General features: G+C 41.0%; 3 protein-coding genes and 1 pseudogene across 3 annotated transcripts in view; 3 read left to right on the forward strand and 1 right to left on the reverse strand.

Moving 5' to 3' along the window:
- LOC101323187 (uncharacterized) overlaps positions 1–20,567 on the forward strand; it is a 33,418-nt gene extending 12,851 nt beyond the window's left edge. Inside the window, exon 5 of the transcript XR_012331060.1 lies at positions 20,448–20,567. The gene's annotated coding sequence lies outside the window, so the exon portion shown is untranslated. The remainder of the gene's footprint in view (positions 1–20,447) is intronic.
- On the reverse strand, positions 16,197–16,290 carry LOC117311999 (U6 spliceosomal RNA; annotated as a pseudogene).
- LOC109549241 (uncharacterized) lies at positions 18,641–25,157 on the forward strand. The gene is given in 4 exon segments (XM_033854079.2): positions 18,641–20,085; positions 20,448–20,574; positions 20,790–20,850; positions 22,692–25,157. Coding segments are annotated over 4 exon segments (1,794 nt in total). The 5' UTR covers positions 18,641–20,043; the 3' UTR covers positions 24,256–25,157.
- Positions 20,817–25,735, forward strand: part of LOC101322171 (uncharacterized) — a 41,636-nt gene continuing 36,717 nt past the window's right edge. The window contains exon 1 of the mRNA XM_073803147.1: positions 20,817–20,850. The gene's annotated coding sequence lies outside the window, so the exon portion shown is untranslated. The remainder of the gene's footprint in view (positions 20,851–25,735) is intronic.

Consider the following 25,735-nt stretch of genomic DNA (forward strand, 5'->3'; position numbering starts at 1 on the left):
TAGGACAAAAAATCTATAGAGTTGGAGCTAACATTGCCTGTGAGTAATGTTAGGAGCTAGATTTACCAGAATTCATCTCCTTTGTGACTCTGTGTTAGAAGTCCTCAGTTGCATTACCTGAGTTGGATTGAAAGGCAGATGCAAAGAGGGTATTATTCAGATTTTGGAGCCACCACACTGGGAAAGAGACAGATGAATAGGAGGTTTGAGGACAATGTCTTGCAGCTTATTTCCCAGATTCTGTGTCCCTGTAGTTAAGAGTATCTCCAACACCACCAACAAATATTTGATTTCCATTTTATTAGACGTCTAGTTTTCCCCTGATGTCTTGACTAGTTCCACATCAAAATCCATCAGAGTTTGAATTTTTCTGTAAGGCCTCATGTCCACTTGGAAAGTAATTCATGTTTCATCATTGGGAGTATTGTCTGATTACCACCTTCTGTAGCTTATATCTTTATAATGTCTAATTTGTATAGGAAACACCTTATGCCATTAATAGTGTCAGTGAGTATGTTTTCCTGATTCACCATGACATTCAGAAGGGTGCAGCCAAAGAGGTCAACATGGGGGTTTGTTTCTCTGCTGCACTGGGTAGTGTCTGCCTTGACCCATTGTTTCCATGTGAGAATAAGCTCCTTCCTCATATCAGGAATACTGTGGTTCTGAAACCTAATGGTGTATCCCAAGTGGGATCTACCTGGAGACATCCTCGTTTGTATAAATCACATCATTTCCTCCCATCACCATCTGTAGACTATTTCCAGCTCTCAAGCCTACTCTGTGCCTGCTTATGTGGAAACATCTTTAGAAATCCATGTATATCCCACTCTGGAAAATTTCCTGAGGCAACGCCAGTGACTGTGAGTTGAGAGGGTAATAGAAACAGTTGGCAGAACCTATGTTATGGGCACATTCCATCGGCCACAGTAATCCTGGCTGTCTCATATTTGTAAAATATGTTTGCTTGCTTGTTCACACAGTACTTCAGTTTTTACTGAGTTTGAATGGGGAATCATACACTCTGGAATTTGTCTACGTAACGGTTACTCCATTATTGTCTCCCTCCCCACACCCATTTACCATAAAGGCTTTAGCAGCCTCTGTTTATGCATCCAGGTGTCTCTAAACCACCCATGGTGGACACAAGTTATCCAAGGCATTCTTGTACCAGAAACTATTCTCAGCTGTTAACTGCACACAATTAGAACAGCTCTGCTGGCAGCTGACAGAGTTGTTCTGTAAATGGAGGCCCTCCCATGGCCAGAGTTGAGCCTCCACAGCCAATTTCCCATTTTGCCTTGGGTCATGAATGTAGGACCCCTCAGTTTTGCAAACCAGAGTCTTCCTCGTTAAAAAGACATTGGTACTTGCAGCATAAAGCAAAAATTGGCCCCTCTGTCACATCCCACTTGCTGAAGGAACTGTGTTCCCCCCCAGTTAATGTCTTTTGTTCTAGAGTAGGTCCCTTCTTTCTGGACACATGGCCACTGAGGAGTCACTTGGGATCCCAGGAGAGACCAGGGAGTCCACATACTTTATATACAGTGTGCTGCCACCACACCTGATGGGGTCCACTGGGGAGATGCTGTGTTCTGTCCCTAAATCAAACAGGCCATCTGAGATGAGAGATTGGACCCAAGCATTAGATGGATTAGTCAAATTCCAGGCAATCGTGCTAGCAATAGAGAATTCCCCAGCCAAGAATGGAACTCATCTGTACATTGTTACAGATCCTTTGGCCACTGCCAATGATCTAGGTGCCTCAAGCACCAATCACAGCTCCTTATCCAAAGTTACCCCCTTTGGCATTAAGAAGTCTGAGAGTAACGCCTCACAATATCCAAGTCCAAATCAATGACAGTCCTTACTCTGTGCATATATTAAACCTCAGTCTGCAGAGGCTGTGTTCAGAGTGATAAATTGACTTCTGGGCACACTCTCACCTGGGATCTGTTGGTATTAACCTTGGTCCTGTGAGTCCCCACAATCTGTAACCACTTAGAGGCCTCTAACCTCAATGTTAGGCAATATTCATGGGACATCCCTTCTCTGCCATGGCTGCCTTAGTGACTGACCAAGGCATCTGATGTGAACAAACACACCATTGGTAGTAAACTCAATAGACATAGTTTCCTGACCAAGGAAGGGGTCCCTACAGCTGATGGCAAACAGACTTTGTAGGGCCCTTCACCCCCTCTACTGGCTACTTGCTATGCTCTAAACTTGGTAGATACTTATATACAAAAATTACTTATCCTATCACACATAACCCTTCTGAAACCAAAATGCAATCACTCACCAACACACAGTAGAAATTATTGATATCCACTCAATTCTGAAAAACCAGGCTGTTGAAAAAGGCGTTCACTGGCAGTCTCAGGACCCCAGTCTACAACCCTCATAGGATGTTCTAATGGCTTACTTAAAGCTTGCTTTCTTCTATACATACGTCTTCCTGCTGTTCAGGGCATTATTCAGATTTAATCCACAGTCTTTGAGGCCAGTTACTTTGTTCTGGTCATCAGGCTTACTGTTATCTTACGAGTAGAGCCTTTCTATACTGGACATTCTGTCAGTGACATTTCTGGTCACTCCTACAGGTCTTTGGTTTATTGTCATAGTAGATCCTGGCCACCACATGTATATCCCACTCCCAGTTCTTCCTCCTAACATCATCCATAGACTGGGTAACCTACATGTCAGTATTTCATTTGGGACACCCTCCTTCAAACCCCTCTGGCCCATCCAACACAAATGTGCTCTTTTCCTACAGTTTACAATCACAGACTCATCGTCGTTAGAGCCCCTGGCACTGACCTGGGCACACATAACGTCATTCAACAAACATATCATTAATGCCAATCAAGAAATGTCAAAAACTTTCAAAATACATATAGTAGTCAGCTAATGCCTCAGGTGTTTTCCATGAAGAACAACTCTCTAGTGGACATGGTAGCTGATGACCACCTGGCTTTGCACTATTTATGAGCCAGGGAGGGAGAGTTCTGTTCCCCTAGGAGGGCTGCTTGCTGCATGTGGGTGGAATACACTGGCAAAGTGCCACCAGTAACACAAATGAGACAGCAAATTAAAATAAACAACAACAACGTTATTGAAATATTTGAACAGAATTCCAGAACCATACTGACACACTTTCCTGGATCCCTCAAAATACCCGGGGATGACAGGATTCCAATGTTGTTTCGAAGCTTCATCATCTTAATTATGTCGCTTGTGTCACATGGCTTTTCAATTAATATTCAAATTCATTTCAATGAGATGTGGCAGCATTCAGTCTGTAAACTTAAGGAGTGAAAGAACTGACCTCATTTTTGATATCTGACTCTTAAGGCTTCGGGTATCTGCTCACCTGTCTGGCCTACAGAGCATAACTAAGTTAGGAAGGGTGACACCTGCTCCTTTTCTTTTTGTGTCAGCAGGTGGGAGGGTCAAAACTTGAAAACCTGCAGCCTCCACTTATACACACATTAAATAGCCAAGCCATTCTTTACACAAGGCACCTCAAGTAGCTTACCCTTGCCCGACTCTCCTTAGAAAGTACCTTTGAGTAATAAGCATCTTTCTATTTTTTTAAATAAATTTATTTATTTTTGGCTGCATTGGGTCTTCATTGCGGCGCACAGGCTTTCTCTAGTTGCAGCAAACGGGGCTAGTCTTCTTTGAGGTGAGCGGGCTGCTCCTTGCAGTGGCTTCTCTTGTTGCGGAGCACGGGCTCTAGGTGTGCGGGCTTCAGTAGTTGTGGCATGCAGGCTCAGTAGTTGTGGCTCATAGGCTCTAGAGCGCAGTCTCAGCTGTTGTAGCACATGGGCTTAGTTGCTCCGTGACATGTGGGATCTTCCTGGACCAGGGCTTGAACCCATGTCCCCTGCATTGGCAGGCGGATTCTTAACCACTGCGCCACCAGGGAAGTCCAACATCTTTCTTTTGATGCACTTGAGAACATCAGTGTTCACATCTGATCCCATTTTGGGTAAGGTGTTAATTCTGTCCCCAAAGGGCAATGATAAAACAGAAGGTAACGCATGGAAAATGTCTTTAGGGTGACAAACATGTATTCAGGGTAAGCTATTTTAGAACATAAGGAAAGATATTCAAATACAGAGATCCAAATATGATCACAGAAGGAAAACTTTGAAACCACCTACATGGTCACTAGCAGAGGAATGAATAAGTGAAATGATAAACAGTCTTATAAAGGAAAAATACAGAACAGCACAACTGAATGGATGGTTTCTGCTCGGATATGTAAAGAGTTCTGAGAGATCATTGTTATCTTCACAACAAGAAAGAAAAACTAAACAACCTGAAAGGCAACACCTGTTCTTAGATTCATGAAAGATTTGAGTACATGGCAATCAATGCTCCCCAAATCAGAGACAGATAAATAGAACTGTCAGTTACCTGGAGGTGAAGCAACTGGAGCTAGTAACCTCTAGGAACATTTAAACTGGTAACTTGAATTTGCTGGAGACACAGATTGGACTACCTTGAGATTTAAAACATTTAGGGAGTCCAGTCTGAGGGAACCCCCCAAATTTATGAATTTTTCCTACAGGAGCCCAACCAGTTCTCCTCATGAGTGATGGAAAAACACTGCCTCATGCTTCATGCACGAATCAGGAAAACAATTTTGATAAGCATACAAAGCATTCTGTTCCCTGTAACTCAGGCTCTCAAAGAAAATTAACTTGCCAAAACCTTATCTGAAATGGGGCAGAGCAGTCAGACAGCTCCCTGACCCTTCAGGTTTTCTCTGTGTCAAAAGGGAAGGAATGAATACTAAGAACCTGTTCCGAGGCTCATAGTCCAGGGATTCTGTCCTGCCAAAACATTACAGGTTCAATCATAAGAGAACATTTTCCCACACCAGTACCTTCCTACCATATCAACAGGGCTCAGTATAAAAGGAGTGGATTAAAACAGAGTTTTAAGACACAGACTATTTAACATTGAGTTTCTAGGGATACCCAAACACAGCAGGGGAGATGAATACAAGGAGACTTTTATGCAGCATAAGTTATAGTAAAAGGGAAACTTATAAACACCTATATTAAGAAAGAAAGCTATCAAATTAACAACGTAAATTTACACCTCAAAAACTAGAAAAAGAACAAGCTAAACCTAAAGTATAGAATGAGTACTTTTCAAACTACAAAACATGATGAAAAGAAATTAAGACAAGTGTAAATAGGAAACATTCCAATTTCATGGTTCAGAAGAGTTAACACTGCTGAACTGGCACTACTTCACAAAATGATCTGCAGATTCCATGTAATACCTATTATAATGCCAGCTATAATCTTTGTAAGAAAGATTGGCAAGTTGTTTCATAATTTTATATGAGTGGGGAAGACGCAGGGATGGATGGAAGGCTCAATCCTGTCAAAGGACAAATATTAAAATGGAGCCAGACTATTACAGATGGCGGGGTCACCTTAAGTGTCTTTGTTTCTAAACAAGGGTCACAATTTAGAATGGTCTGACAGACTTAAGCCAAGACCCTGACCCATATAGGACGTAAGACCCTATTGTTTCAGTGTCGCCTGATATGGGCCATCTTCCAGTGCTGTACTTACTTTATTCGTTTGGGAATTTAATCAGCATTTCCCTGTACCCCCGCGTTCATAAAGAACTGGGCGAAAACAACACAGGCCGCCCGAAGCCGGAAAGAAGTTCCGTTTAAATGCAAACATCCTTTGCCGGATCAGGTCGCCGCCCACCCGCAGAGTCTGGTTCCGCAGACATGCATCTTCCTGCCCCGCTGTCACTCAAGCGTGGGGGGCGAGGCCTCTCAAACTGTCCAATCAAGAACCCCGCTGGGGAAAGTGGGTGGGGACATGCACTGCATTGGCGCAGACATCCCTAACTCGCCCCTAATCGTCTCTGTGGCTTTGCCGCAGTGTCCCTCACGCTGTGCTTTGCAGCGGTCGTGGGAGTCATAGGAGGGACTCAGGGAAACCTAGAAATGGTAAGTGCGCTGCCCAGCGATGTGGAGATGCGGTGCAGGGTCTGGTCGGAACCGGCCCTGGCAGGACCCGGGTCTGACCGCGGTCAACTCTGGGGTATGCGGACCCGAGCCGCGTGTGTCTCCGCTCGGACCTCAGTCCCCTCGGTCTGGCAGCGTGGGGGCGGGGCCGGCAGCCGGAACCCCGGGCGTCCTGTCCCGTCACTGCGCGCGGCGACTTGGGCCCTGACCCCGGAGCCTCTCTGGGCAGCTCTGCGCCCGCAGTTTGTCGTCTCCCCGAGACTGTGCGGTGACCACAGGGAGGGTCATCAGGGAACAGTTGTGATTGGGTCTCCGGGGATCGTGCGTGGGAGGAGCTGTGCTCTATGGAGTCCACAGTCTCTCCTTTCACGTCAGCGGGACTCGTTTTCTTCTGAGTTTTACGAGTGTTGTGGTTTTTAGAGCAGGGTTTCAAATTCACAGCTCTTGTTTCCCCAGCCTAGCTCTGGCAATAAATACCTCCTCCCATTCCCAAAGCCAGCTTCGCTTTTCCGATTCACAGCATCACTATCAACTATTTGTCCTCTGTGGTGCATTTCAAAGCGACCGAATATTTTAACTGTTTATCCTTTTCCCACAGAGCCATGGATGGCCCTTAAAGATTTATTTTTTTTATCTGTGGATGTTTTACATGTGAAGAAAGACGAATAACCACACGGAACCATGTTCATTGTATGAAAACCTTGTGCCTCTCCCCCAGAATCCTTACAGGACACATACATCCTATGGGAAGGCTTTTGGGTGGAGTTTATTTTTGTGGAAACTGTCAGCACTGCCTCTCCCTGGGTTTGTAACTTTAAAGAGATTTACTCACTTAGTCTGCATTTTTCAATAAAGGAAAAACGTATTTAATCAATAGAGCTATAAGGACAGTATAAAATAGTTCCAAACAGGCAAGAAAGAGGTGACTCTGAGAGAAGATAAAATATTCTTGTATTACATTACATTTGTTAAGAGTTTTGGTTCCACTCTTTCTTTCCCTGAACGTGTGTAGTAAGTTTCTGAGGTCTGTGTTTACTTTTGGATATTTTCAAATGAAATTGCAGGGCTTAGACCAAAAGTGTTCAAGTATAGTTAATTACTTACAAATGAATTTCTTGCCATGGAAATAATAATTAACTGACATCTTTTATTCTGGATGGAATAGATATTTGGGGTTTTCTGCTTGAACTACTAAAGTGCCTTAGCATTTTCTTTCCTCCTTCCCACATAAACACTGGATTTAAATTATTCTGCTGTATTGTTCAAAAACTGGCTTTGTGTCATTTAAAATCTCAGGGATCCAAAGCAAGTCCAGGGAGAGTAGAGGCCTGTGGTCAGTGAGCCTCACTAAGGCCCCCTTGAGGTTGGAAAGGGAAGTACTGCGAAATCTAGTTGGTTCTTCCTGGGAAGCCTTACCCTTTCAGGTGTCCTCCCTGTTCACATCCACCACAGAAGGAAACTTTATAGTGAGAGAAGATGCAGAGCTTTGGAAAGCTGGCGGTGCACCTGCACGTGGGGGTGGGGATGATGCCTTTTTTAGGTTGTAGTTGTAGTTCCGTAGGCCTAGCCACTTTTAGACAGAGAGTTTGAGTTTTGCATCCACAGTGTACGTGCAGTTAGTGTAATTTGTACACACTGAGAGTCTGTGAAGATCAGGTGTTCTGTCTCATGGACAGAAGGTTTATGAATTGGGGAGTTCCTTTGGGTCAGAGCCTTAAACTGAATCAGCCTGAGAGTTTCCTGACTTGTGACAAGAGAAGCCTGGAGGAGGGAGTGCTTCCATGCTTACAGGAGAGGGGAGGACATGTAGAGCTCCCAGAGATGATTCGTGTGGCTGCTAACCTGTCCCTACCCTCCTTCACCAGGGACTGACCCACTCTAGGGGTTCCATCTCAACCTGGAGTGTTTAGACACCAAGTCTGGAATATGTTCAACTTTATGAAAATGGGGTTTTCTTCTGAATTTGAGGGAAGCAGCCTGCTTATCTGTTTTGATTTCAGTATTTGGATTCTTTTATCCAAAATACTGCAGCCCTTTAACTCTAGTTTGCACCAGCACTTGGGATTTTAAAATGTAAGTTGATCGAGAGATACGATGTAAGGCAAGAAAATTGTGGAGCCAAATAGGATTTTTATTCCATTTAGGCAAGAGAACCTCAAGATGTGAGATGGGCATATTTAAGTTCTCAGGTGCTTTTTTCATTTTTAGATCAGTGTATGTGCCTGTCCCTAGAGAAATTTGACATTTAAAAGCTATTATACTATTCCTAAGGTAAATGAGTTCCTATTTTAATGAATGTGAGGAAAAAAACAATTGAATTTCTATTTTCATCGATATGAGGAAAATCCTCAAAGCCTCTGTAAATATTTGAAATTCTTAGTTTACTTCAGCTCTTACTTTGCAAGTCCTAGTGTATTAGAGTATGCCATTCGTTCCTGAAAACATCACCAGTGTGAAATATAGTGGAAGGACAAACTGTAAGGCCCCTAGTCCTTTTTGTTAGAAAGGGATTTGTAAATTATTTACAGTCTGCAGTCTTATACACCTTACTGTTTAAAGGATTAAGTCTTGGTGTGGTTTCCTATGTAGAAAAGTTAAAATTAAATTAATTTTTAAATGTAAAAGTTAATATAAAATAATTATTAAGCATAGCAAAATATGGCGTATAAAATTTTTTCTCCTTCTTTTAAATAAATAATTCATGGGAAGGTTAAAAAAATCCCTAAGATAGGAAACTAACTTAAGGCAACTCCCTGCCCACACATCCCACTCCACTTCTGTGCAAAGAACCAGTTTTGATTACTTCCATCGTCCTGCTATTGTTTCTTTATATAAAACCAAGTCATGTGAATGCACATTTTTCTTCTGTTTGTTCTTGGGTGGGGTGGTGGGGATCCACATATTTGATGTTTGACTACTGAAAACTTAAGCCTCACCCCTCCCTTTTCCCCTAGCGCTTCTTACCTGGGCAGGCTGATAAGAAAGCCTGGAAGCTCCTGCTCCATGAGCTGCTATTTGTTGGGGTCTCCTCCTGTGCGCTCTCCTGCCCCGTGTGGCACTGTTGATCCCAGCAACGCTGGGTTCTATATACAGAGGATTCTGAATTGGCAGTTTCTGTAATTCTTTGTCCTTTGGGAGCAGGAGTATGGGAATGGGGCCCTCCTTAGAGTGTTTCTGGGTGGATGTCTTGGGTGTAACCCATCTATGTGTTTGGAGTGAAGATGTGTCTGAGGCTGGTGTCTCCCCAACTTTAGGAGGGGTTTAGTGTTACCAAGTTCAAGCTCATACTGCTCACTGTGTCACCCAAAAACTGGGTTCACCTCTTGGTGGGTGTTGAGCCAATAGACACAACCAAGCCAAAGATCGGGAGAAGGAAGGATTTATTATTACTTGCAGCAAGTAAGGAGAACACTGGGGATATTTCCCAAAGCATTGTCACCCTGAACAACAAAATTGGGGAAGTTTAAAGCTAAGGGTACATGCATATTCATGAAGGGGATTTAGCAGAGGAGAATTCAGCATAAAATTGGGGCAAAGGTCGACAGAGTCCAAGCTTTGGTTTGTGAAGTCAGGAGGGTCAACATCATCATTCTGTCCTCCACCCGGGTGGGGGCCTTCGTTCCTGCAGAACTCAAAGATATATTATTTTGTATATATATCTATATCCCTTGAGGAGGAACTAGGACTCTGCTGTATCACTGCACTATTGTTTGACTACTTTTTCTCTGTTCTTTCATTCCTTTGTTCCTTAAGCTCATTGATTACTGAGACCTGTTCAAGGGCAAGCATTGTGGCCAGGCTTAGATCACAAAATGGCTTAGGCCAGAAATGGCTTCTCTTATGTCAAGAAAGCCAGGGTTCTTTTTTCCTGAGGTTCCCCTAACTTACCTGCTTACAGCTGCATGACAGGCCAATAAAATGAGACATGAGGTGTTGGGGCAAGAAGTAGTGACTTTATTCTGAAAGTCAGCAAACCGAGAAGGTGGACTAACTTCCTAAAGAACCATCTTAATTCAGAAAAGAATTTAGGTTTCTTTTATGCTAGGAGGAGAAGTGAGAGGGCAGTTTTTCATCTTCTTGTGGCATTTTCCCAGGAGGCAGGAGGTCCCAGCTCCTAAGTCACCCTTATCTGTAGATACCATCTAGCCCTGGAAAACAGCTAGTCAAAAGTGCTGTTATTCTTAGGAATTAGGGTTTGGTTAATGATTATCATGCTATAGGGGATGAAGTTTAGGAGGACAAAGTAAAATACTTTAGTGCATTCTGTGAAGTTAGTACAGCTTAATCAGGTCAGTTAATAAAATATAGAAGGCCTGAGAATTCTCTGGTGGTCCAGTGGTTAGGACTTGGTGCTTTCACTGCTGTGGCCCAGGTTCAGCCCCTGGTCGGGAAGCTAAGATACCGCAAGCTGACTGGCTTGGCAAAGGGTGGGGGGGAATATATATATATATATATATATATATACACACACACACATACACACGCACACATACACACGTGTGTGTGTGTGTGTGTGTGTGTAAAAGGACTTTTGTAACAAGGCAAGAGAGCAAATAGCCCCTGTTACATTAGGGTGTTATGAATACTATTATACCCCGTGAATGAGGTGAGCCTAGGGATTACTTCTTAAAGAGCAGTTATTTCAAAGAGAAAGAAAGAGAAGAGAAGGAAGGGAGCCAGTAGTTGGTGGACTGAGTATACTCTCCAAATACCAGAGGGCTCATCGGCAGCACCTCTGCTGCAGCTGCTTCTCCCTCTACTGCAACAAAGATCCTGACCCTCTGAGTTATTAGGGACGACACCATAACCTCACTGTGACACAGCAAAGGAATTAGCTTTAACTGATTTAAGCTTGGGTTACTTAAACTATATGTCATGGAGGAAGAGACATGATACATCTTCACCTGGTTATCCTCAGGGAACCTCAGCATCCTTGCCATTTCACAGTCTCTGCAGGTAGGATCTGCACTGCGTGCACTTTGCTCCAGGAACACAGGTATGACATCACACTAATGACGTCCTCCTCTGAGGATATTCGTTTCACACTCATTCAGAACTAGTATTGGAATGGGAGCTCATACGAGATGGATGGGCCATTGACCCATGCATAAGATAAGACCCTCATGCCTTGGTCAAGTTCCTGAAAATTCTTTGATAATCAGATGGCTGCTCCCTCTCTGACACTGTGAAGAAATGGTTACATAGTCTTTTTCAGTACCCACAAGATCTGCTGGGTCCTTTTGGTGTTGGGAGGCAACGTTTTCCTTGTTTACTAATTTTACTTGAGCCCATATTTGCTATTGCTTGGAAATTTGCCCACCTTGAGGTCACCCCTACCACAGAAGGCTCTAGACTGTGTTTAAATTGCCGTACAACAGCCATACATAACACTAACTTGTGTTAGAGTCCTCTTAGCCTCCTTCACTGTAGAGTTTTCAGTGACTTTTCATACCTCCTAGAGTTACCCACGATGGCCTTAAATTGTCCATAGGCTTCTGATGCAAGAAACTGCCCTGTGCCTCACACTGTTTGCCATTAGAGCTGCAGTGACTGTCACACACTAAGCTCTCTTGAAAATAAAGGGTCTCGGGGCTTCCCTGGTGGCGCAGTGGTTAAGAATCTGCCTGCCAATGCAAGGGACACAGGTTCAAGCCCTGGCCTGGGAAGATCCCACATGCCGCAGAGTAACTAAGCCCGTGTGCCACAACTACTGAGCGTGCGCTCTAGAGCCCGCGAGCCACAACTACTGAAGCCCGTGCGCCTAGAGCCCGTGCTCCCAACAAGAGAAGCCAGCGCGATGAGAAGCCCGTGCACCACAACGAAGAGTAGCCCCCGCTCGCTGCAACCAGAGAAAGCCTGCGCACAGCAATGAAGACCCAACGCAGCCAAAAAGAAAAAAAAGAAAAGAAAAGAAAGGGTCTCATAAGCACTGAGCTTGTGACCCTCTGCTGAGCTGCCCATTGTGCCTTTGACCCTAGAACTAGCACCCCATCGGGTTGGCATGCCTACCAGCACCACTGTGTGCAATGATGGAGCAAAACCTGTCCTGGTTTATGCCTCCTGCAGGAGGGTGGCCTGTTCTCTCTTCAGTCCATTAAAGGATGCTGTGGTCTTGGAAGAGGTCACTACTCCCCCAGATGGAGACTTCCCTCGGGAGTTTCTTGGGATTAACTGAATGCATAGCTCTGGGGTGTGCATAGACATTAAGGATGACAATATGCATTTGTGCATGATGAGCTCAGTGGAGAGTTGCTGCTCTTCATCCCTTGTGATATCCCTGATAAATGACCAAACCACACAACTAACCAAACATCAGAGAGTCATCTTGATACTGGCCAAAAATTGGCCCCATCTGCATGTATTCACAGCCTTTTGGACGATGTCCAAGAATTGCCCCTTTGTATTAAAAGAAATGTTGGGATCTCTTGATTTAGAGATACCCAAAATAGAAAATCTGTACATATACTAGGTCCACAATATAGGGACTCACCAGGACATTCTTATCCATGTTGGAGTCCCAGACATGACTGGTAGTAACCGTGGCACTTCTCAGAAAATACAGTGCTGCTCTCCAACATGACATTCAGTTGAAGTTTCACTTCCGTTAACAGGTCTCAGGCTCATGGAGCACCATACTGGCTTATTGAAATAAGTTCAAATCAGTTGTATGAAAGGTGTCCCGTTTTGGTCATCAGTCATCAGGGGTGAATTGCAATGAGTCTGTCTTCGACTTTTTTTTTTTTTCTAATTCACTTCAGTTTTCTTTTGGAGCAATTTTAGGCTTACAGAAAAAGAAAAATAGAGAGTACAGAGAGTTCCCACATAACCACTCTGCATCCACACAGTTTACACTATTTTTAAATCTTGTGTGTGGAACATTTAAAATTGTTCAGTGAATGTTGATACATTAAAGTATACAGTTTACAGTAGCATTGACTCCTTGTGTTAAAAGATCTATAGATCCTGGCAAATGTTTAATGACATATATCCTTCATTTCATTTCTGTATCCTATAGCGTAGTTTCATTTCCCTAAAAATCCTATATGGCCAACCTATTCATTCATTCTTCCCTTGAACCCTCAAATCCTTCACAATCAGAGATTTTTTTCTTGGCTCATAGTTTTGTCTTTTCCAGATTGTCACATACTTGGAATCATACAGTGTGTATCTTTGTGAGATTAGCTTCTTTCACTTAGCAGTATACTTTTTTTTTTTTTTAATTCGGCTGCACGGCATGGGGAATCATACTTCCCCGACCAGGGATCGAACCCATGCCCCCTGCATTGGGAGCATGGAGTCTTAACCACTGGACCACCAGGGAAGTCCCTTTTGGGTTCCTCCATGTGTTTTCATGGCTTGATACCTTATTTCCTTTGGTATCCTTCAACCTTGCTCTGCTCTTATTAATTTCAAGAGTAATCTCTGTTGTAGATTCTTTCAGATCTTTTACATAGACAATCATGTCATATAGAACAGACAGTTTTATTTCTTGCTTCCCAATCTGTATATCTTTTATTTCCTTTTCTTTTCTTACTGCATTGACTAGGGCTTCTAGTACAATATGTTTTATTTTTTTCTTTGTGTGTGTGTGTGTGTGTGTGTTGTTTGTAGTACAGTGTTGAATAGGAGTGGTGAGAGGGATCTTCTTGCTCTGTTCCATTCCTGTCTTACCAGTAAAGCATCTAGTTTCCCACCACTAAGTATGATGTTAGCTCCAGGTGTCATGTAAATGTTCTTTCTCAAAAAGAGAGAGTTCCCCTCTATTATTAGTTTGTCATCATAAATGGATATTGGATGGTGTCAAGTCCTTTTTCATGTTCATTTCCCCCTTCTTTCATTTCTGTTATGAGTAATTTCTGTCTTCCCTCCTTTCTCTGTTATGTTGACTAGATACTTATCACTTTTATTAAATTGATCTCATCAAAGGACGGCTTTTGGTGTTGAAAAGAGAAGAGTGTTTTTTTCCAATATATTTTAAATAATTTCAGATTTTTTGCTCCTTTAAATATTTCCACATTCTTTGATCTTCCAATCAAGCTTATCCTCAAAAGCACCACCAACTGTTTAATTTCTGTTTCCTGAGAGGTTTAGTTTTCCACTAATGGCTTCACAAGATCCACATCAAAACTCCACCAGCTTTCCATTTTCCATTACCACCAGTTCTTCATCTTTGCCATTATTTGGTGTTCTGAAGGCTTGTAATTTTAGCCATTGTAGGAAGTGTCGGGTGATATCTCATTCTTTTATTTTCAGTTTCCTGGTAATATATTAAGAATTTTTTCATGTGCTCATTTACCATCTGTATGTCGTCAATAAAATGTGTGTTCAGATCTTTTGCTCATTTTTAAGGTTGTTTTCTTTTTGTTCAGTTTTAAGAGTCCTTTGGATGTTTTGGATACCAGCGCTTTATCATATAGATGATTTCCAAGGATTTTCTGCCGGTCTGTGGCTTGTGTTTTCATTCTCTTAGCACTGTGTTTCACTGAGCAGGAGTTTCTTGTTTTAATGAAGTCAAAGTTATTTTTATCTTTTGGATCTTGCATTTGCTTTTGTATCTAAAAATTAATCACCAAAACCAAGGTCACCTAGATTTTCTCATATGTTATCTTTTTGGAATGTTGTAGCTTTACATTTTATACTAACTACTCTGACCCATTTTGGATTAATTTTTATGAAAGGTTTGTGTTGTTTTTTTTTTATTATTTATTATTATTATTATTTTTTTTTATTTATTTGCGGTACGCGGGTCTCTCACTGTTGTGGCCTCTCCCATTGCGGAGCACAGGCTCCGGACGCGCAGGCTCAGCGGCCATGGCTCATGGTCCCAGCCACTCCGCGGCATGTGGGATCTTCCCGGACCGGGGCACGAACCCGTGTCCCCTGCATCGGCAGGCGGACTCTCAACCACTGCGCCACCAGGGAAGCCCAATTTTTATGAAAGGTTTTAAATCTCTGTCTAGATTCATTTCTTCATTCTGCATGTGGATATCCAATTTTTCCAGCATTATTTGTTGAAAAGACTAAATTTTTTCTAAATTAAATATTGCCTTTGGTCCTTCGTCAAAGTTGAGTTCAGTATTATGTGTGGATCTGTAGGAAAGCACTTGACTTGTGCATGTTAACGTTTTAATCTTCAACCTTCCTCTACTCTCTTAGTAGTTCAAGGTCTTTTTTTTTTTTTTTTTTTTTTTGCTCTTGGAATTCTTTGAGGTTTTCTCCAAAGACAGTCTTGTCATATGCCAGCCAAGGCAGTTTTATTTCTTCTCATTTTTTATCCTTTTTATTTACTTTTCCTGTCTGATTGCATTAGCTAAAAATTCCAGTATAAGATTGATAAAGGAATGGTGAGAGGGGACATCCTTGCCTTCTTCTTGATGTTACCGGAAAGCATCTAGGTCTTTCTGTATAGTCCATTTATATTAAACAAGAGGCCAGTTGATGTAGAAGTAGATGTGGGCAGAGGGGAAGCATTCTCTAGGACACTGATTTGATCTCAATCTTTTAGTGATCCTGTATCTCTGGGTTTGACTTTCTGTGATACAATGAGAAAGACGTTTGGTCTTTGTCCCGCATTCCTAGCAAAAACTTTTGAAGTCCTTGGAATGACTTGAGTAATAAGGGTGATAGAGTGTCTTTTGTTTTAAGTAAATTATGAAACCTGATGGTGTGTCAAGGAAATCTATGATTTGTAGACGGCTGGGTAGAAACGTTGGTAACCAAAGCACGCCATTTGTGTCTGGCATCTGAAGTAGAGGCATTGTCTAGTACTGAGCGCTTAAATCTATAGAGTGTAACATATGTGATTTAGTGTTAGAATTGAACTGTTGGACATCTATTTGGTGACAGAGAGTTGGAGAAGTGGCATTGGGACACCACATATTTGTTGTTAGGAAGGGAAAAAAACACTTTTATCCTCAGAGGTGCCCCCACCTTTGAGAGCAGAAAATGCTAAAAGAGACTCACGTTGGCTATTTCCCTACAGCCACAGGTCAGTTAGGCTCTAGCAAAATCCCAGTTAGTTGCGCGCTTGTGAAATAGATTGTTTTCAGGACAGGCTTGTTAAAAAGAAGAAACTATTCTGGGTATATTTTTATTTATTTATTTATTTTTATTTGTTTATTTTTACAGTTGATTTACAGTATTATATTAGTTTCAGGTGTACAGCACAGTGATTCAGTATTTTTATAAAAATATGGAACACTTCATTAATTTGCATGTCATCCTGCTGATCTTCTCTGTATTGTTCCAGTTTTATTTAAAAATTTTTATTGGAGTACAGTTGATTTACAATGTTGTTTTAGTTTCAGGTGTCTGGGTATACTTTTTTGTTTCTATTTCTAATTTGGAGACAGCAGTTTACCCTGTGACCTCAGTTCTCTGGTGGAAGAGTTGTTGCTTTTAAGTTTCTTGGCTTTTTTTCTTCTGAGGACTAGAAGGTACCAGAAGCTGACTTCCAAGCTCCTTAGATACCAGACCATAGATAAGAAGTCTCTGACTCCTTTTTTTGATGTTTGACTGCTAACAGCTTTAAACCTTACTTCCTCTTTCTTTCATCTACTTGTGCCCACATCTGTACATGGTGATAAGAAAGCCTCAGTCTCCCTTCCTTTGATTCTGGCAAGTGATTGAATCCACAGAAGGCCTTGCTCGTGTACTTGAATTCTCACCCTATACCATCCCCTAAGCTCAATAAAAAACCCAGGCCAGGCTCCTTTCCTTCTTTCCTTGATGTCTCAAGGCATTTTTCACCTTCTTCAGAGGCTTCCTTTCCTTTTCTCAAACACTTCCATTATAGAAGTAAGAAACCCTTTTCATGCTCTTTACGTGTGTATGTGTTATCATCAGTGCAGACATCTGAACTAAATCTCGGGCGAGGCTTCATCTGTCTTTGCAGGAGACCATAACAGTTACAGAATAGGTAACATGCTGCACTTTTTGCAGTACTCTTTGTTTTACTGTTTTATTGATAAAACCTTCAGATCTGTTGATATTAGTGTATGCCACCCTTGTATATTTCTCCAAGTGCAACTATGCAATAAATTCTGTGGACATTGTTGGGAATTGCTGGGCTGTAAATAGTGATCAAGTTCATATTCACAGGAAATAGCAATGGAGTATATCACTTGGCCATTCCATTCCTCCATTTGTGCATAATTTAATGATTTTTTCCCCCAATGGTCTTCAACACTTGGGATTTTCTTTTTCTTCTTCTTTTTTTTTTTTCTTGGCTGCTTTGGGTCTTCGTTGCTGCGCGCGGGCTTTCTGTAGTTGTGGCAAGTGGGGGCTACTCTTCGTTGCAGTGCGCAGGCTTCTCATTGCAGTGGCTTCTCTTGTGGAGCATGGGCTCTAGGGCACGCAGGCTTCAGTAGTTGTGGCATGCAGGCTCAGTAGTTGTGGAGCACAGGCTTAGTTGCTCCGTGGCATGTGGGATCTTCCCAGACCAGGGATTGAACCTGTTCCCCTGCACTGGCAGGCAGATTCTTAACCACTGCACCACCAGGGAAGTCCCAACACTTGAGATTATTAAATTGACTAAGTTTTGTTCTAATCACTGTGAAATGGGATTTACTGGACATATTAGTGTCCTATTACCCAGTTGCCAAGGTGATAGACATTTTTTCATATATTATCCTTTTCATATCTGTTAAATATGTTTTGCTTCTTTTTCCATTTTAAAATTGTCTCTGTTCATTTTAACTCTACAAAGTAGCCCTTTTCTATTTTTATATCTGTGTGCATTGCAGATATTTTCCTTTTTATGTAATTTTTTTTTTTTTTTTTTTTTTTTTTTTTTTTTGGGTACACGGGCCTCTCACTGTTGTGGCCTCTCCCGTTGTGGAGCACAGGCTCCGGATGCACAGGCTCAGCGGCCATGGCTCACGGGCCCAGCCGCTCCACGCCATGTGGGATATTTCTGGACCAGGGCACGAACCCGTGTCCCCTGCATCAGCAGGCGGACTCTCAACCACTGCGCCACCAGGGAAGCCCTATGTATCTTTTAACTACCTTAATTTTAATACATTTGAATTTGTCTTTGTCTTTATAGATCATTCTTTTGCTTATATGAGATACTCTTTCTATTCTTCTATCAATAAAACATTTACCTGTGACTTTTAAAAGTGGCCTAGTTTTATCTTTCACATTTAAATCTACAATGAGGAGGCCATTGTCTATGGAATGAAGGGAAATATGCTGCATTTTTCCAACTGGATAATAGTTTGTCCCTTATGTAGTCAAGTGTTCATGATATTTGCCACTACTCTCCTATTCTGTCCTTGAACAACTTTCCATATTAAATGCTGGTCTATGGAAGACACTTTTCCTTTCCTTTGTTCTGTTTGTTTTTCTTTCTGCTAATACCTGTATCCTCTGAATTACCATAGAGGTGTGTTAGGTAGACTGCCATGTTTTTCCATAGAAGACTTTGTCCATTTTTGGACATTCCTTCTTTGTATTAGGTTTGGAGGAGTAGCTTTTATCGAGTCCTAAAAACTGTTTTAGGTATTTGCAAAACTTAATAAATGTATCATTTGGGAGAGATGACATCTGGGCGACGCTGAATTCTTTCTAAGAACACATGCCATCATTTTACTTACTTCAGTCTACTTTAACATTACCCAATAATTTAAAAAAATTTTTTTACATGAGGATCATTAAATATTTTGTATTAGTCTTGTTTAGTATTGAATTAAATTTGGTGTGGAGGAAACCAGAAGGAAGCTCTCAAATGTTGTCTCTTGGTGTTACCACGTAGGATGGGCTCAGTTCTCCAAGTAACAGATTAGAGACTCAGTGACCATAGTTGTTTAGGGAGGTGGGTGCTGATCAGGTAGGCACCTTCTGCTGAACATGACACAAAATTACCACTCTCCAAAGGAAAACAGGAGTTTACCATATACACTTTAGGCTCACTGAGGCACTTTTATCTGTAAGGTTGGTCAGCTTACTCCCAAAAATCACAGATCCCAGATACTAGTGAAAGATGAAATTTGTGGGCAAGCATTTCTAAGGCTAAGCATTCTTGGGCCTGCTAATGTTCACTGTCTTTTGCACACTAGGTAGTTGGATTTTGTTATGAGCAAGTGCTGTTGTTCCAGTGAAGAAAGAGTAATTAGGGCTGCCCTAGGCTGCTCCTCTTACTCCCTGGACCCACAACAAGAGAGATGTTCCTTCATTGATGTTGCTCTACCAAACAAGCTAATTCTAGCATCAGAATTGATGGATGGGAGCCTTTTTTCTGTTCCCTTCACATGGACGTCAACGGGTAATTGGTCTCTTTCAGGGACCAGCATTTAGGAAATTATGCCACTGGGGAATTCCTATACCTAGGATGGGCTGTCATGCTGCTGTGCCCCACCTGGGAGCTCAGAAATGAGAGAAAGTGGGAGGACAGCCTCTAGAGTGGCTGGTCAGGTATCACTCGCTGATATAAGAGAAAAGGGTTTTGTGTTTTTTTTTGAGAAAGCACTGTTGAACTCTTTATGTATTTTTATAATTTGTGCAAATTCACCATGAAACCACTGAAGCTTTAATGAAGCCCTTGCAAACTTTGTCTTAACCTGTTCCCCAAGGTCATCAAGGCCCAGATTATAGTTGTATGATTCTGCCAAAATGAGGTCTTCTGTGATCTTATCATCTCAGTATGGGTGTTCTAAAAATTGTTCAGAAGCCATCCCAAGGCACATGAATGTAGGGATTTTGTGGAGGTGTGAGTTGTCCTGTTTTCCTCCTCATGTCTCGGCTCTGACTCTGAATAACTTCCTAGCCCCATGAAATGAGACAGAGAAAGGAAAGCAAAACTGAGTATGTGATAAATATTATATAAATTTTAATTTATACTCCTCCACAAGAATATTTTCATTCACCCGCCTGGATCTGACTACTTCTGTTAGCCTGGAGTACTTCAGGACAATATGACTAGCTGGATCTTGTTACAGGTTGGATTTCCACAGGACTTTTGGCCTCGTGTCTGATGATGAGAATAGAAAGAAAACCTTCCAGTTCTTCACTGTGTTGTTATTTGTTAAAACCTCATGCAGATGGGAACCTGTGCTCGTATAGTGCTGCACGATATGGTGGGTACTAAAGAGGGAATGAGAAAGTTTTTATCAGAATGAACCAGTGTGCTTAAAATGGATTATTTCTTTCATCTGTATAGCAAGTTTCTCTTATTTCTCCAAGGTGCTCTATGTCTTGACAGAGAGGAATAAAGACTTGAAGTGATCACAGTACAAATGTAGCAGTAAATTCCTTGTGTTCATGATGCTCTTGAATTCATGAGGGAGTGTCACCATAGAGTAAGAGTTCTAATGACAAAGTTATAGAATAAATGTTTGGAGACCGCAGAGTCATATGTGAACTTCCTATGAATTGAGTATAGATTGCTGGTGCTCTTCATTCTGTCCATTCTCTCACATACGTATTTGGGATGTTTTAGGATTCAGTGACCTTTGAGGATGTGAGTGTGAAGTTCACCACAGAGGAGTGGGCTCTGCTGGATCTATCCCAGAAGAAACTCTACAGAGATGTGATGCAGGAAACCTTTAAGAACTTGACCTCAATAGGTAAGGATGATGACATTCTTACTTAATTACTTAGTCAATTAGAGAACCAGTGTTGCTTGCTTTTCAACATTTTCAAGAGGTGAAACGTGGAAAGGGACTACATTAGTAAATAAACCAGGCATGGTCATAGTTCATCATGGACCTGTCATGTAACAACTTTTCTCTGATATTTTATAACTTATAATGATTTTTGTTGTTGTTGGTCTGCATTTTAGGAGAAAAATGGGAAGACCCTGATACTGAAGATCAGTATGAACATCATGGGACAAATCTAAGGTGAGTTATACTCACACGAGAAAGCAATGTCCCATGACAGAATGTTAGTATGCCATGATATTTTTTGTTTTATTCAAGTACAGTTGATTTACAATGTTGTGTTAGTTTCAGGTGTACAGCAAAGTGATTCAGTTATACGTATATATATATCCATTCTCTTTCCAATTCTTTTCCATTATAGGGTATTCCAAGATATTGAATATAGTTCCCTGTGCTATACAGCAAGTCTTTGTTGTTTATCTGTTTTATATAGAGTAGTGTGTATCTGTTAATCTCAAATTCCCAATTTATCCCTCCCCCACCCTTTCCCCTTTGGTAACCATAGTTTGTTTTCTATGTCTGTGAGTCTATTTCTGTTTTATAAATAAGTTCATTTGTATCATTTTTTTGGATTCCACGTGTAAGTGATACCACATTTTCTTTATCCATTCATCCGTGATGGACATTTAGGTTACTTCCATGTCTTGGGTGTTGTAAATAGTGCTGCTATGAATACTGGGTGCATGTTTCTTTTCGAATTAGAGTTTTTGTCTTTTCCAGATATATGCCCAGGAGTGGGATTGCTGGATCATATGGTAATTCTATTCTTACTTTTTTATGGAACCTCCATACTGTTCTCCAGAGTGGCTGCACCAATTAACATTCCTACCAGCAGTGTAGGAGGGTTCCCTTTTCTCCACACCCCCTCCAGCATTTGTAGACTTTTTAATATGGCCATTCTGGCCGGTGTGAGGTGATACCTCGTAGTTTTGATTTGCATTTCTCTGATAATTAGTGGTGTGGAGCATCTTCTCATGTGCCTGTTGGCCATCTGTGTGTCTTCTTTGGAGAAATGTCTGTTTCAGTCTTCTGCCCATTTTTTGATTGGGTCCTTTGGTGTTTTGATATTGAGCTGTATGAGCTATTTGTATATTTTGGAAATTAATCCCTTGTCAGTTGCATCGTTTGCAGATACTCTCTCCTATTCAGTAGGTTGTCTTTTCATTTTGTTTATGGTTTCCTTTGCTGTGCAAAAGCTTTTAAATTTCATTAGATTCCATTTGTTTATTTTTGCTTTTGTTTCCATTACTCTAGGAGACAGATCCAAAAAAAATATTGCTGCGATTTATGTCAAAGAGTGTTCTGCCTATGTTTTTCTCTAGGAGTTTTATAGTATCCAGTCTTACATTTAGGTCTTTAATCCATTTTGAGTTTATTTTTGTATATGGTGTTAGAGAATGTTCTAGTTTCATTCTTTTACATGTGGCTGTCCAGTTTTCCCAGCACCACATGTTGAAGACACTGTCTTTTCTCTATTGTATATTCTTGCCTTTTTTGTCATAGATTAATTGACCATAAGTGCATGAGTTTATTTCTGGGCTTTCTATCCTTTTCCATTGATCTATGGTCTGCTTTTGTGCTAGCACCATACTGTTTTGATTACTGTGGCTTTGTAGTATAGTCTGAAGTCAGGGAGCCTGATTCCTCTAGCTTCTTTCTTCTCTCTCAAGATTGTTTATGCCATGACATTGTAAAACAAAGAAATAAAATAAATCATTCCAGCCTTAAAATTAATGAATCTTAGAATTTTTGCATCAAACCTTTTTTCTCAAATGTGTCCTAAATGTTGAGTGTTTGAAAAATAGTACACTTGGAATCAGTATTCAGAATCACCATTTATGAATATTACTGTTTTGATAATTGCTATGATTATCTTGCAGAACTTTAGTAAATTCACTTTCAATCAGAATGTGCAGAAAATGTGCACTTTCCTTTAAAATGGTAAAATTTTCATTGTCATAACTATTACTAAATATAATTAATAAACAATTCATTAATAATATCCTTCTTATTTTTTACAGCAGTCATATGGTAGAGAGACTCTGTAAAAATAATGAAGGTAGTCAGTATGGGGAAACATTTAGCCAAATTTCAAATCATAATCAGAAAAAGAAAACTGGAATAAAACTATGTGAATTCAGTGTATGTGGACGAATCTTCATGCGTCATTCATCCTTTAATAGGCACATGACATCTCGCACTACACCCAAACCACGTGAGTATCAGGAATATGAGGAGAAGCCATATAAATGCAAGGAATGTGGGAAAGCCTTCAAGCATCGTCAGTCCAGACATACCCATGAGAAGATTCACACTGGGGAGAAACCCTATGATTGTAAGAAATGTGGGAAGGCCTTCAAGCTTCGCCAGTCTATTCAAAGGCATGAAAGGATTCACACTGGAGAGAAACCCTATGAGTGTAAAAGATGTGGAAAAGCCTTCAGATATCACCACAACTTTCAAAAACATGAACGAACTCATACTGGAGAGAAACCCTATAGATGTAAGCACTGTGGTAAAGCTCTCAGTTCTCTCAGATACTGTCGAATTCATGAAATAACGCACACTGGAGAGAAACCTTATAAATGTAAGCAATGTGGTAAAGCTTTCAATTGTCCCAGTTACTTTATAAAACATGAGAGAACTCATAGTGGATTGAAACCATATGAATGCAAGCAGTGTGGTAAAACCTTCAGTTGTGCCAGTTACATTCGAAGACATGAAAGGACACATACTGGAGAAAAGCCCTACGAATGTAAAAAATGTGGTAAAACCTTTAGTTGTTCAAGTTCCTTTCGAAAACATGAGAGAACTCATACTGGAGAGAAACCCTATGAATGTAAGCAATGTGGTAAAGCCTTCAGTTATTCCAGATCCTTTCGAAGTCATGAAAGGAGACACAGTGGAGAAAAGCCCTATACGTGTAAAAATTGTGGTAAAGCTTTCAGTTGTCCAAATTCCTGTTGAAAACATGAGAGGACTCATTCTGGACAGAAACCCTATGTATGTAAGGAATGTGGGAAAACCTTCAGTTATCTTGCCAAATTTCAAAGACACATGATGAAGCATACTGGAGATGGACCTTATAAATGTAAAGACTGTGGGAAAGTCTTTGATTGTCCCAATTACTTTCGTTGTCATGAAAGGACTCACAGTGGAGAAAAGCCATATAAGTGTAAGGAATGTGGTAAGGCCTTCAGTTTTCTATGTTGTCGTCAAATACATGAAAAAAGTCATACTGGGGAGAGGCCCTATGAATGTAAGCAATGTGGTAAAGCCTTCACTTATCTCAGTTCCATTCGAAAACACGAAAGAACTCATACTGGAGAGAAACCCTATGAATGTAAGGAATGTGGAAAGGCCTTTATTTATCCCTCAAATGTTCAAAGACACATGATAATGCATACTGGTGATGGACCTTGCAAATGTAAGGATTGTGGGAAAGCCTTTGATTGTCCCAGTTCTTTACAAGCACATAAAAACACTCACACTGGAGAGAAACCCTATCAATGTAAAACTTGTAGTAAAGCCTTCAGTTGTCCCAGTTCTTTTCAAAGCCATGAAAAAACTCATAATGGAGAATAGCACTATGAATGTAAGGAATGTGTGAAAGCCTTTATTTTTCCCAGTTCATTCCAAATACATAAAAGAGCTCACACTGGAGAGAAACCGTATTTTTGCAAACAGTATGGCAAAGCTTTCAGCACTCTCTGTTATATTCAGATACATGAAAGAACTCGTACTAGACAGAAACTGAATGTAAGGAATGTGGGGAAGCCTTCATGTATCACACGTTTCCAAGGACACATGAGAGTGCACACTGGAGAGAAACAGTATATATGTAAGGAATGTGGGAAAGCCTTCAGTCCCATTTCCTTGGAAAGCCACGAAAGAACTTGCACTGGAGAGAATTGTATTGAATGTAAACTATGTAGGAAAACCTTCACTTGCCCCACATCCTTACAAAACTATGTGAAAATGTACATGCGGGGCTTCCCTGGTGGCGCAGTGGTTGAGAGTCCGCCTGCCTATGCAGGGGACACAGGTTCATGCCCCGGTGCGGGAAGATCCCACATGCCGCGGAGCAGCTGGGCCTGTGAGCCATGGCCACTGAGCCTGCGCATCTGGAGCCTGTGCTCCTCAACGGGAGAGGCCACAACAGTGAGAGGCCCGCGTACCACCAAAAAAAAAAAAAATGTACACGCGTTAGAAACTTTGTAACTGAAAAATTAGGGAAACTTTTCAATTTTAACAAATATTTTCAAAGTCATATGAAAACTGCACTGAAGAGAAATTATCTCCATGTAAGTACTATGGGTACGCTGTCTGAAAATTCACAACATGAAAGAAATGTTATAAATTTTATTTGTAATTGACTCATTCTTAAAGTGATTCTCTCTAGTATGGATTTCTAATTAGTTTTCAAAGTACACATTGAAGTGAGATAATTTTGTAGATACTCATTAAGCAAGAGTTCCTTAAAAATTAATAGGTAGTCTTTTCTTTTAGTTATTTAGTAATTTTTTGTGTGTCTATTTTGAAGTCTATTGGAACCATGAATTGAAGTTTATTTCTAGTATGCAAGTAGGTTTAATTTTTACCTAATTTTGTAAGTTATATGTAAGGAAAAGAACATTGAAAAATGCCGGTTTGGTTTTTTTTTCCTGCTGGCTTCCTGTGGCAAGTACTGGATATGCCTTATTCATTTTATATATATATATATGTATATATATATATATTCCACCTTATTTAGCAGAAAACTAACTTTTTATTGCTTAAAGATCCTTATTCTATTTTCCATGGAATATATAATTGCTATATACTTGTAAGTATGCAAAGTTTATCATAGTGCAGTCTCTTGTGAATTATCTTCATCTTTTGTCCTTTACACTTTGTCATTTCTTTTGGTTGGGATTTGGACTATGGAATTTACATTAAGAAGAGAGACGGGGCTTCCCTGGTGGCACAGTGGTTGAGAGTCCACCTGCCGATGCAGGGGACACGGGTTCGTGCCCCGGTCTGGGAGGATCTCACATGCCGCGGAGCGGCTAGGCCCGTGAGCCAT

This window comes from Tursiops truncatus, chromosome 3, assembly GCF_011762595.2.
Source record: "Tursiops truncatus isolate mTurTru1 chromosome 3, mTurTru1.mat.Y, whole genome shotgun sequence".
In the NCBI taxonomy this organism is placed as follows: domain Eukaryota; kingdom Metazoa; phylum Chordata; class Mammalia; order Artiodactyla; family Delphinidae; genus Tursiops; species Tursiops truncatus.